Source organism: Eschrichtius robustus, chromosome 7 (assembly GCF_028021215.1).
Source record: "Eschrichtius robustus isolate mEscRob2 chromosome 7, mEscRob2.pri, whole genome shotgun sequence".
In the NCBI taxonomy this organism is placed as follows: domain Eukaryota; kingdom Metazoa; phylum Chordata; class Mammalia; order Artiodactyla; family Eschrichtiidae; genus Eschrichtius; species Eschrichtius robustus.
The window spans coordinates 100,625,923-100,638,029 of NC_090830.1; the positions used below are offsets into that span (position 1 = coordinate 100,625,923).

General features: G+C 35.6%; 1 protein-coding gene across 2 annotated transcripts in view; it reads right to left on the minus strand.

Moving 5' to 3' along the window:
- Positions 1-4,621: 4,621 nt before the first annotated feature.
- ATAD1 (ATPase family AAA domain containing 1) overlaps positions 4,622-12,107 on the minus strand; it is a 55,741-nt gene continuing 48,255 nt past the window's right edge. For both annotated transcript variants that reach the window (XM_068548138.1, XM_068548139.1), the window contains exons 9-10: positions 8,088-8,221; positions 4,622-6,292 (exon numbers count right to left, since the gene is read on the minus strand). In XM_068548138.1, coding sequence (XP_068404239.1) covers positions 6,172-6,292; positions 8,088-8,221 — 255 coding nt within the window. In that variant the 3' untranslated portion in view covers positions 4,622-6,171. The remainder of the gene's footprint in view (positions 6,293-8,087; positions 8,222-12,107) is intronic.

Sequence of the window (12,107 nt, forward strand, 5' to 3'; positions counted from 1 at the left end):
AAGCCTGGTCTACTCAATCTTGTTAAAGCTACAGCCCAGACTCAGCCTGACTAGACTCTAAGAGAAATGGGAATGATCAGCCCTTCACACTAACTGCCTATCAGAGGAATGGGCTTGTAGTTCCTGGAAATAAAACAAAAACCCATATTATACTTCAGTCTCCACTGTTTTGTTTTACACCTACTATCTGGAACAACATAAATTACAAGTTAAAAAGTGATCACCTGGCTGCAGAGTTGGGCATGCCAAGTAGCAATCCATCATCAAGTGGTAAAGCTTATGGGACTGGACCAAACAGTCCCTAAAGGCCTGTCCACACAAACTGTAATGTATATTGCTCGTATGTCCAGCATGCCCACCTGAGTCATAACATTGCCCTTGGCAGTACTGGCCTCGTGTGACCAGCCGGTCATTTACCACTTTCTTGTCTAGCCACGTTCTCCACAATACTCAATTTTCTTTGGATGAAACCCCACTCTCCTTTTGCAGTTGACCAGTAAATCCAGATACAGTTGGCCCTTGAACAACGGAGGGGTTAGGGGTGCCGACTCTCTTCACAGTCAAAAATCCCTGAATAACTTATAGTCGGCCCTCCGTATCCACAGTTCCCCGTATCCGTGGTTCTGAACCTGCAGATTCAACCAACCGCAGACTGTGTAGTACTTTGGTATTTACTACTGAAAAAAGTCTGAGGATAAGTGGACCAATGCAGTTCAAACCTGTGTCATTCAAGGGTAAAGTGTACTTTTGCTCTCAAACCATTTAAGCCAAAGGAGTTCCTGAAGGGTCATTCTCTCAAAGCTCCAGAACTGCCAGGAGGTGATTTTTGACCTGGCTTTGCACACTTCCAGGATTTTGAATCTTGAATGGGGCAATTTAAAGATAAACATCTGGAGTTCATTTAATCCAGTAGAGGAATAAAAGCAAGATTCTTAAGCAATTCCCGTTAAAAAAACTTCTGGAGCTTTCAGAGTTCCTAACCTAAGTCCAGTTCTTCAGCTTCCCTCTGATCTTAAAAGCTCCTCATATCCTTCAAATAAATCCTTTATTGCTTAGGTCAGCTAGAGTTGATTGCCTGCAATGGAACCCTAACTGGTACTCTTCACAAGGCTATGACTGTGGCCCGGTAGACAATGCTCATCGCCCTCAGACATGTCTGCAAAAGGACTTTGTTTACTGGATGATATATTACCATCCCCTGTTTGAGTATCTTGGTCATTCTTAGAATTTCTGGAAGCTATGTACCTTCAGGGCAGTGAGGCATAATACTCCACTGTGTTCTATTCTCAGCTCCAAATCTTGCATGTTGGTAATTATTTCAACGTTTGGCTCTAGTTTTAAAACTGAGCTGTCATGATTCACAAACCTGTGTCCTTGATGCATTCCACAGCAGCACTAACATTCACGGAAACTGTATCTCAAAGCAAACAAGCTTTTATCTAAAATTGTTCTCAAGTAGATTTATAACAGTAAATATTAGACAATCACAAAAATATACTCCCAGTTCAGTGTTTTGGTAATAAGACCCTTATGCGGTGTTAGTATTAACAGTGTAAAATTCACACCAGTGTTAACGAAGGAGGTTTTATTTTTACTCACATGCTAAATGGTTTTTTTAAGGTTTGATCTCATTTGCTTTTGGCATCTGTGCTATGCAGGCATACCTTGGAGATATTGTGGGTTTGGTTCCAGACCACTGCAATAAAGCAAATCTCTCAGTAGAGCAAGTCACACAAATTTTTTGGTTTCCCAGTACACATAAAAGTTATGTTTACACTGTACTGTAGTCTATTGAGTATATAACAGCATCATGTCTAAAAAAACAATGTACATACCTTAAAAAATACTTTGTTGCTAAAAATGCTAACCATCATCTGACAATGCAGGGTTGCCACAAACCTTCAATTTGTTTAAAAAAAAAAAGAAAAGCACTATTTGTGAAGCACAATAAAACAATGTGTATACCCTTACATCTTTTCCTCAATACAATTTCATGAACATGATGACCTGGACAGAATTTTCACCTATACATGTACATAGAGCTGTAACTTTTGACAACATGGATGGACTGAGAGATTATCATATTAAGTGAAGTCAGACAGAGAAAGACAAATATATCACTTCTATGTAGAATCTAAAAAACAAATGATACAAATGAACTTATTTACGAAACAGAAACTGACACACAGACAGAGAAAACAAACTTACAGTTACCAAAGGGGAAAGGGTGGGGGGAGGGATAAATCAGGAGTTTGAGATTAACATATACACACTATATATAAAATAGACAACAAGAACCTACTGTAATGGAATATTACGCAGCCATAAAAAGAAATGAAACTGAGTTATTTGTAGTGAGGTGGATGGACCTGGAGTCTGTCATACAGAGTGAAGTAAGTCAGAAAGAGAAAAATAAATACCGTATGCTAACACATATATATGGAATCTAAAAATAAAAAATAGAAAAAAGGTTATGAAGAACATAGGGGCAGGACAGGAATAAAGACACAGACGTAGAGAATGGACTTGAGGACACAGGGAGGGGGAAGGGTAAGCTGGGATGAAGTGAGAGAGTGCATGGACTTATATATACTACCAAACGTAAAATGGATAGCTAATGGGAAGCAGCCGCATAGCACAGGGAGATCAGATCGGTGCTTTGTGACCACCTAGAGGGGTGGGATAGGGAGGGTGGCAGGGAGACGCAAGAGGGAGGAGATATGGGGATATATGTATATGTATAGCTGATTTACTTTGTTATAAAGCAGAAACTAACACACCACTGTAAAGCAATTATACTCCAATAAAGATGTTAAAAAAAGAAAAGAAAAAAAAAAAAGAAAAGAACCTACTGTATAGCACAGGGAACTATATTCAAAATCTTATAATAACCTATAATGGAAAAGAATCTGAAAAAGATTTTATATATATATAAAATACATAAATATATAAAAAAGATTTATATATATTTATGTACACACACACACATACACACACATATATCTATATCTGAGTCACTTTGCTGTACACCTGAAACTAACACAACATTGCACATCAACTATACTTCAATTAAAAAGAGAGAGAGAGAGAGCTGTAACTTTTGAGATGATTAGGGAACTCTATCTTTGATAACTAAATTTATAACAATTTCAGTAATGAAGGCTCTCTAAATATTCTGTCAGCTCTAAATGGAATGATTCAATTGCTTTATTTGAGGCTTCCAGTTGGTGCTGGGATTTTAGTCATGCAGGATATATGCTTAGCGTATCAGAATTCTATTCAATATTCTGACATTGACCTTAAGAGAAGCTAAAAAGAGAATTATAAAATATACATCATCGAATTCATTTCCTTTATCCAGAAGAAGATGTAACATTTGTCCACAAATAAAACAATTCTAGTTTAAAAAAGAAAAATTCCTACCAATGAAATTCCTACCATTTTTATTTAGGCACACTCAAAGCTTGAGACATCCTCGACTCAAAACCTTCAAGTTATAGCTACTAAGTAATGTTAGGTTATTGTGGTCATATAGAATATTTACATTACTCCAATCCAGCTATTGATAACACAGTGAGTTCTGCATCACCCTGCAGGTGCAGGGTTGAATGAGAAAGGAGATAAATTGGAAAGGAGATACTGAATTGATTGAAATATTGAGTTTCTAAACTCTATTTTAAAAAGGCCAGGGAATAGTTTGAAACACATCAGACTTACCAGATGTCTTCCAACAATGAGGCTTTTAGAGAAACATCACAGGTGATCATTTCATCTCAATCCCTAGAGTAGAGATCTAGGGATCATGGAAATAGTTTAAGCATGGAGAATGCTTAAAAATTGAGCCTGGTCAAACAGATGTGTACATCAGTGTGTAAAAGCAATAAAATAATGTGACAGCAAACATCTGAACAGTACTATGGAAGGCACTATGCTACGTGCCTTACATACATCATCTCATTACACACCCTATAAGATGAGTGCCACTGTCACTCCATTTTATAAATGAGGAACTGAGTCTCATTAAGTTACGTGTCTAGTCCAACTATACACAGTTAATTAATAGGGAGCCTGGATTTAAACTCAGGCAGTCTAACTCTAGATCCAGTACTTTTAACTGTTAGCCAAAATGAAATACCTTAGAACCTAGAATCCAATGCATACCAAAAGCTTACATCAAATATGTCTACAGCAAAGGATATATTATATAACACTAAATGTTCCTTAAAATCATATAGTAAAGTTCCCTCAATTACTTTAAGATATTAAGATGCCTAGATGAGTCATGTGTTGTTGGCTTTAGTGTATTTCTCTAACTTCATTTGATGATTCAAACTATGATAAATTTAACTACTACTATCGGATATTCTGAATTTAAAAGAAGACAAAAAGAAAGGACACAAAGAGAGATATGTCACTCCTATTTTTGATCAGTATGCCATCAGATTAAAATTAAATGACTACTGAAATTCATACTAAAACAAAATAATGGTTATATACTAGAATGTATGCTATAAAAGTTACACGGCAAGACGAAAACAGTCCAAGGGCAAGTTTTATAAACCAAAACAACCCCAGAAAATTTTACATAACTGAAAAAGACAAAGGAGTAAGTAGAGAAAACTCAATTAAGAGGGACCTCTTTATTACATATTTATAAAATAATAGTATAATATAGTTATTAAAAATGGAGACGAAATATTTTATTTTTGGTATCTTATGTTTTGCATTCAATTTTTCAATCATCTTCACAATTTTTCAAAACTTGAACCTCTACCCCACCCACCATTCAAAGAACAAATGAAGAACAAACTATCCAATGGGTTCTAGTGAGAGACTTATTATCAAAGAAATTAATCCAGTAGCTCATGAATTAAGATTGAGAATTTTCAAAGAAATACAATAAAAACAAAAATTCAGAAGGCACCTCAGGATCATATTGTGCCATTTTCCTCATGCTGTATGTTTAAGTGCCTATAACAGAATTCTGGTTAATGAAATTTTGGACAAAAAAAGTGTCATATTTTGTGCACTACAGATACAATATGGGGATTCTGCTGTGCATATCTGTACTAAGTAGGGCATAATTTATAATATGCTAAGAAAAAAAACTAAAATTACAAAATGGGTATTTTTAGCACATTTAGTAACAGCTAGTTGTTTTAAACTATCATTTCATTTTTGATGACCAAATTATATGTGACCATAATTAAAGAACATATAATTTTAAAATAATACTAATAAACCATGGTTACAACAGAACTGTTACATTAAATGAAAAAAGGAAAGTCACATACATGTACTGAATGGCACTGAGGTTTTTCAAAGCCATTCTTCTGAAAGGCTTTCAGTCCACCTTCACATGTATCAATTAAAAAAATGTCTCTACTCAGTGTGCTTGCAGAGGAGATGAAGTCAGTTCTGGTCACCCAAGGGGCTGACAAGCCCTCAGTGCGGACCGCTGAGCAAGTCTTTTATCTGACTACCCTGACAACCATAACTGAGCCACATCTAAGCCTCTGATGCGGTGACTCCAACTTCAACTGCAGAGAAACACTCACCTCAGAAAACACAAAAAAACACAAACAACAACTGAAACAAGTGACAACTAGAAATGGCTGAATCACTGTACCTTTTAGACACAACCATTAACCTTAGTTTTGAGATATGCTATTTGGTACTTTTTGATTCAGTAGTTGGAGTAAAAAAAAGTTTCTGTATTCAAACCTATTTACAGAATGTCAATATAAAATGTGTGAATATATACATTTAATATACACACATGCACGCACGCACACACACACACACACTCACATATCTAGAAACCAGCACTTAGCCAAGTCCCCAATTCTCACTAATGACTCAGTAAATCATTTGTTACTTTAAGACCAGCTTAGATGCTATAAGGCTGCAACATATGGCTAAAGAGGTCAAACACAAGCACCCACACTCAGACTAGTTAAATTGTTCCTCCTCATGATTTTCCACAAGTAGTAATACCATTTATACAACAACTATATCTCAATAACTTAGAATTCAGAGTATAAAACCAGTGTCATGAACATGTAACTCCCTCACTGTTTAAAGAACACTCCTCCTTCTGTTCTATTTCCACTAATGGTAAGAGGGCACACCAAACTGGATCACATTGAACTGTACAAATTATCTTTACTCTCAATCTAAACAAACGTGTGTTAAAACATTCTGAAATGCTGCATCCTTTGATTTCTTCATCTTTTCAATTGCCCGATGCAGGTCCTGTTGTTGCACAGGTCGAATTTCATCTTCATCATGGCTAAAATGCAAGAAAAAAAACCCACCAAATATTCAAATAATTTTAGAATACATCTCCCTAAAATATTTTACCAAGACTAAAAAATGAAGTCTCTTACCCATTCAAGTCCCCAAAGACAACCACAATTTACAGCTTCACGTGAATTCTTCCAAGGAATTAATCTATGCATATAAATGTCTTAAGAGATTTTTAAAAAGCACTTACCAGCAAGAGGTAGGAAGCTAAAATGGCTGGCTATAAACATTATAGCTTGGTAACTAAAATCAAATACTTCACACTAAGAATATAAAGGTGTGAAAGTTGATCTAAATGGGATTATAATTCTAATCAAGGATTCAAAAGTTATTCCCATGAAAACTGGAATTAAAGAGTAGCAGTCTTAGGTATATAATATACATGCATGTGTTTAGCTTTTGATAAACTGAAAATAAAATTCATTCCTACTAATAAAAACCAACTACTCTAAGTCCTCCCCACTTCAATAAGGAGAAAAATATGATCCAATATATAATGTCTCCTTTGTAACTTATAAACACTTAGGAAAAATAATTCAAGGAAAAAGTTATGATAACTTAAGTCCATTACCCAGACTTTTCGCGTTGAAATGTAACATTTTCAGGGCTTTAAGGACAGCAGAAAAACAGAATTTTCATTAAAATAATTGATTTAAGTAAAATTTATTCATAGCGTTTTTTTTTCTCCTCTTAATATATGCAAGAATAAAAATCTTCAGAAGATAAGATTCTTGGCTACAGAGGTCAAAAGTATTCCCAATTTTAGTGCTAGAGTAGCTGGATTAATCTGGCAACAAATAAATGGAGTGACCCTCTCCACGAAGGGGCCCAAGGGAACACTAAAGATAGGTCCAGAACCAGTGCAGGCACAGCTCCAAGTTAACAGGGTAGCTTTCATGCAAACCTTTCTATACCGAGAGAAACCTTTTTTGGCAAAGCTTGCTAGGCAATACAATGTAATTAAACACATGAATAAGACAGGCAAATCCAGGTCACTTGGAATGAAAGCCTCAGGGGATGAAGAAGGGAGACTGAGAAACAATGGGGCAAGAGGTAGAGAACTCATTCGACACAAGCCCCCAAAGTACACTGGTTTGCTAAGAGTCACGTTAGAAGGTTGATATTTTGAACAGGGGCTTAGAAATGCAGTGTTACACTGGTTCAGGGCAAGTGGCCTTATGGGAAACACAGGACTTCTGTTCATCAGAGCTGCATTATTCCATATTCCAGTTCACTAATACAGCTGGTACAAGATTGGTTTCTCAAGCTCAAGATACTTTGAAACTGGTTTCAAGTTTGCTGCAGTGACAAATGACTTCTCTTTTAGTAAATACATTATTAACAAGTTGAAGTCTAGTGCACAGCAACGTCCCCATAAATGTGAAATTTCTGGAAGACAAGGCACTCATTTCCATAATGTAAAAATTTAAAATACAAAAGCAATCCAGGGATACCAGAGCAGCTGTTTTCCTGGTAGAGATGGGTAAGCTTAAGTTTGTCAGCTTTCTGTAACCCAGTTCATGGATTTCCAGTAGAAATTCAGCTTTTACTTCTTTCTCTTCATTTCAGATGCTTCCCCAAACCACCCTCCCTTGCAAATTCATTTCCAGAATTCTCCTTCAGAAAAAAGGCAATAAATAACGTTAGGGGAATTTTAAATTCCAATTTACCTTTTTATTCCATAAGCAGAGTTGGTATTATAAAGCAAAATAAAAGAAACTATCCCAAAAGCTCTAAAAGGGTTTGACAAATACTAAGAGATCAACTCTAAATACACATACCTGTCTTCTGATGTAGAATTAACATATTCCCTGACACAGAGGAGGGCAGCGTCTCGGCACATCTCCTTTAGGTCACTTCCTGAAAACCCATCAGTTTCCTGGGCAACTTCCAGCAGGTCCACATGCCTATCCACCTTAAACAAATGTAAAACATGCTTTAAAAAAAATGTAAAATATACTGCAAAAGATATATCCAAACATTCTTAGAATTAAAGAAAGTTAAGCATATTGGAACAGCATGGAAGGAGAATCAATAGATAGTATTTTCAGTCTCTAGAAGTTTTCTTTTTTTAACCATAAAAGCTTAAAATTTGAAATCTAATTTTCAGTAATTGTCATTATGATCAAAACATAAATAAGTCTTGCTAGATATATCACAGAGTGATGGGGAAGAATAGGCATTCGAATATTGCTGGATTGACTTTGGTGCCTCTTAGGAAGGTCCCACTTTGACACTTTTTTATAATATAGTCAACATACTTGGCAAATAGCCTGTATCATTAAGTCCTGAGACCTGATTTTTGTAATATTATGATATTACAAAAATCATATTCTACTAAAATATTCTAACCCTCATTTTAATGCTTTGATATTCTACCACCTCAACACTAATTCAGCACCTATGGTTTTGCTCCCCAACCTAAGCTTATACAGTCAAGCGAATTAAGTGATCCTCCTGGGCACATAACAGACTTGGGATACTTAAAAGCTGATATGTAGCTTAAGAAGAGAAAATGAGAAAGAAAAAAATTAATTATAGTAACTACCATGTATTAAATGATTCTTATATATCATTCGCTGTATTAAGTACTTTACATGGAGTATTCTCATTTAATCCTGACAGGGAAGTATTCTCATTTTCCTTTTCAGAAAATAGTAAAATCTGCAGAGGTTAAATAAATTGCCCAAGGTCACACCATTGCCAGAGCCAGGATTTGAACACAATGCAGTAAAGATCCAGCTGTATTTTTTCCCCCATATAGCTAACCGTTCGTCTTAACATTTATTTTCCCCAAGTTGACTGGAAATGCCATCTTCATTTGTTACTAAATTCCCATTTGTCTTTGTGGAAGACCCCGTGTAACTCTACACAAGGACAAGAGACTTGGAGGTAAGACAACATGGGATGTACTGTTAACTCTGCAACTGTGACCTCATATGACAGGGTTCTCAGTCCTAAATGTGGAGGTTAAATAAAGAGAAATCACATATTCTTTGATAAAAAGGAAACTGCACCCAGAAGGTAGGTGTGGAACAGGCAAGGAAAATGGTAAACTACATATAGATAAATCTAAGCTTTAATATATAAAAACAGTAATAATAATCATTTAATTTGGGGTAAAGAACTAAGTAGCACTAAAAGAGAATGTGTAACTTCCAAATGACTAGAGGAAGAGGGAAACAGGAATGAAGAACACAAGAGCAACACTGAAGAACGAAGGACTGGTGGGGAGGTGGGGGAACTGGAGGGGGAAAGGGGAAGGTGTGGGCAGGGGGTGGGTGGGGGGAGTCCAGGGAGGAAAAAAAAAGCATAATACATGGAAAGCACTAAAATAAAAAAGAACAAATGCAAATTTATCAGTAATCACCACACACACAAACAGAAATCATTACATAATGATAAAAAATAATTCACCAGAAAAATATAACAAATGGACAAACCCGCAACAATACTGGGAGATTTGTAACAATACTGGGGATATAAGACGGTAAGTTCTAGGGCTAGTTATAGTTAGAATCTGTGATCTAATGGCCAAACATAAAAGCTGACACACTGATTACAGGAATTCTGTATAATCTGGATATTAGTCCTTTGTTGGTTATAGGGTTGCAAATGTTTTCCCCGTGACCTGTTATTGCACTTTGTTCACTGTATCTTGTCATACTTCAAGAAGCCTTAAGTTTGATTACAGTCAGACTTTTCTATTCTCTTTGTAGTTTAAACTTTTTTGTGTGCCTCAGAAACTCACGTGTACATAGGAAATCAGACGTATACGAGGACCTAATTTCTCTATAGTTTGTAACAGTGAAAGAGAAAAAATAACCTGCACCTGTACCTGTATTATGTATCTATCCACACACATTTATGGAAATACACACAACGAACTTCAGGATAGTGCTGAGAGCTCTCTACAGCAGGCTACCAAGGATGGTGTGGGGTGAGGGAGCGGGGGAGGGGTTGACATGAAGCAAAATTTATTGGGATCACCTTTTAAATCCAGGTGCTAGATTTAAAGTTATCTGTGTATATGTCTAAAATAAAAGACCTTCCAAATTATTCTCCGAGATGTTAAAAATTAGTCCTCCTCCCTCAAACAATCAACACCTCCACCCTATCCTTTGCCTTCTCCTTTGCTGGGCCACACTATGTTCTAACCACTCACAAATCTTGTGCATGACAGGGTGATAAAGTCACAAAGATGAACAAAACAAGTATAAGAAAAGAATAAATAGAAAATTCCAGTCATTAGGGGAGAAAGATTAGTAAACAGAGATAGCATTCCATAACGGTTAAGAGAAAGGCTCCATCACTACTTTGCTATGTAAACCTGAGTAACTCATTATATAACTTTCTCTGGATGTCAGTTTCCAGAGAAGTGTAAAAGAGTACTAATATGTACTGCTTAGATGAATTGAGGATTAAATAAAACGATGTGTATTTTACCACAATGCTTGGCACACAGCAAGCACTCTAAAAGTAGCCCTTTTTATTTTAAGATAATGGCTCTAGATAAACCGTGAAATAATGAGAATTATTTTTATTAGGCAAGTATGAAGGCAATTCCCAAGTTAAAAAAAGGTTTTGAGTACTGGAAGCAAAATAGGAATAAATTAATGAACGTCCAAAATAGCTTGAAAGAATAGCACTTATTTGTGTGCGGTTATTCACTATATCTGCCATTGACTGTACACTGCATAATAATCAAAGCATTTTACATATATTATTTAATTTAAACTCTCAAACCGACTCTATGAGATTGTTGGCATTATCTCCGATTTCCAAGTGAGAAAATGAGGCACAGAGATGCTAACAATATTTGCTCAAGGTCACACAGTAGGAAATGGTCAAGCCAGAATGGGATCCTCAGGTCTGTCTCCTAAACCCATGCTTGTTAACTATTCCCACTGTTACAGAAAATATATAAATTCAGGTTAGTCTGTGCATAGGGAACAAAAACTATACTTACTGTAGTGTCAGACATGATACTTGTATCAGATATAAATGTTATTAGTTCTAATTCTTTCATACTCAAAACGTTAAGCCCAAACCAGTATACTATCTTTTTTAGACATGGACTATCTTTTTTAAATGAGTAGGTCGTGTTACGGATCTATCAATAGAGAATTGTGAAAGACTGGAAAACAGTGTCATTTCAAAAGCTTCATTCTTTTCTTCAGAGAAAAACTCAAAATATAAAAGTCTAGCCATCTGTTTGCATCAAAAACTCTAATTCTGCTCAGGAATGTATACGCATGATAATGCTCATCTTATTAAATAAATGTGTGTGCTACTGATTTGAGGCATCTTTTAACAAAATTACATTAATTTCTTTCATATTCCATTGAAGTAACAATATGCCTCCAGCATATAAATACCAGCTAGTAGGAAATGAGACATTCCCATGTCAGCAATTATCCAGAGAGCACTCATATTCTGCATCATAAAACTGATTAGACACTAATTCTTTGTACTTTCATAAATAAGAAACAGAATGCTAAAAGTTGCCTGTACCAATGACAAATGTAATTCTAAAAGAATTTCCAAAGATACTACTGTTAAAAAAAGCAGAACACTAAAGTCAAAGTTTAAATTAGGCATAATGAGTAGTGTCTTAAATTTAAATGCTAAAATTTAATGGCCTGTGTAAAGTATGGCTATCATATATGAGACATAGAGCTTACATCTCATAATTTACATTCATCATCTATATATCAATGACCTATATCACCTATATTTACACTGGACCACATATACGGGGTTCAAAAATGTTAACTTCCAGCCACACTTCATTAAAAATT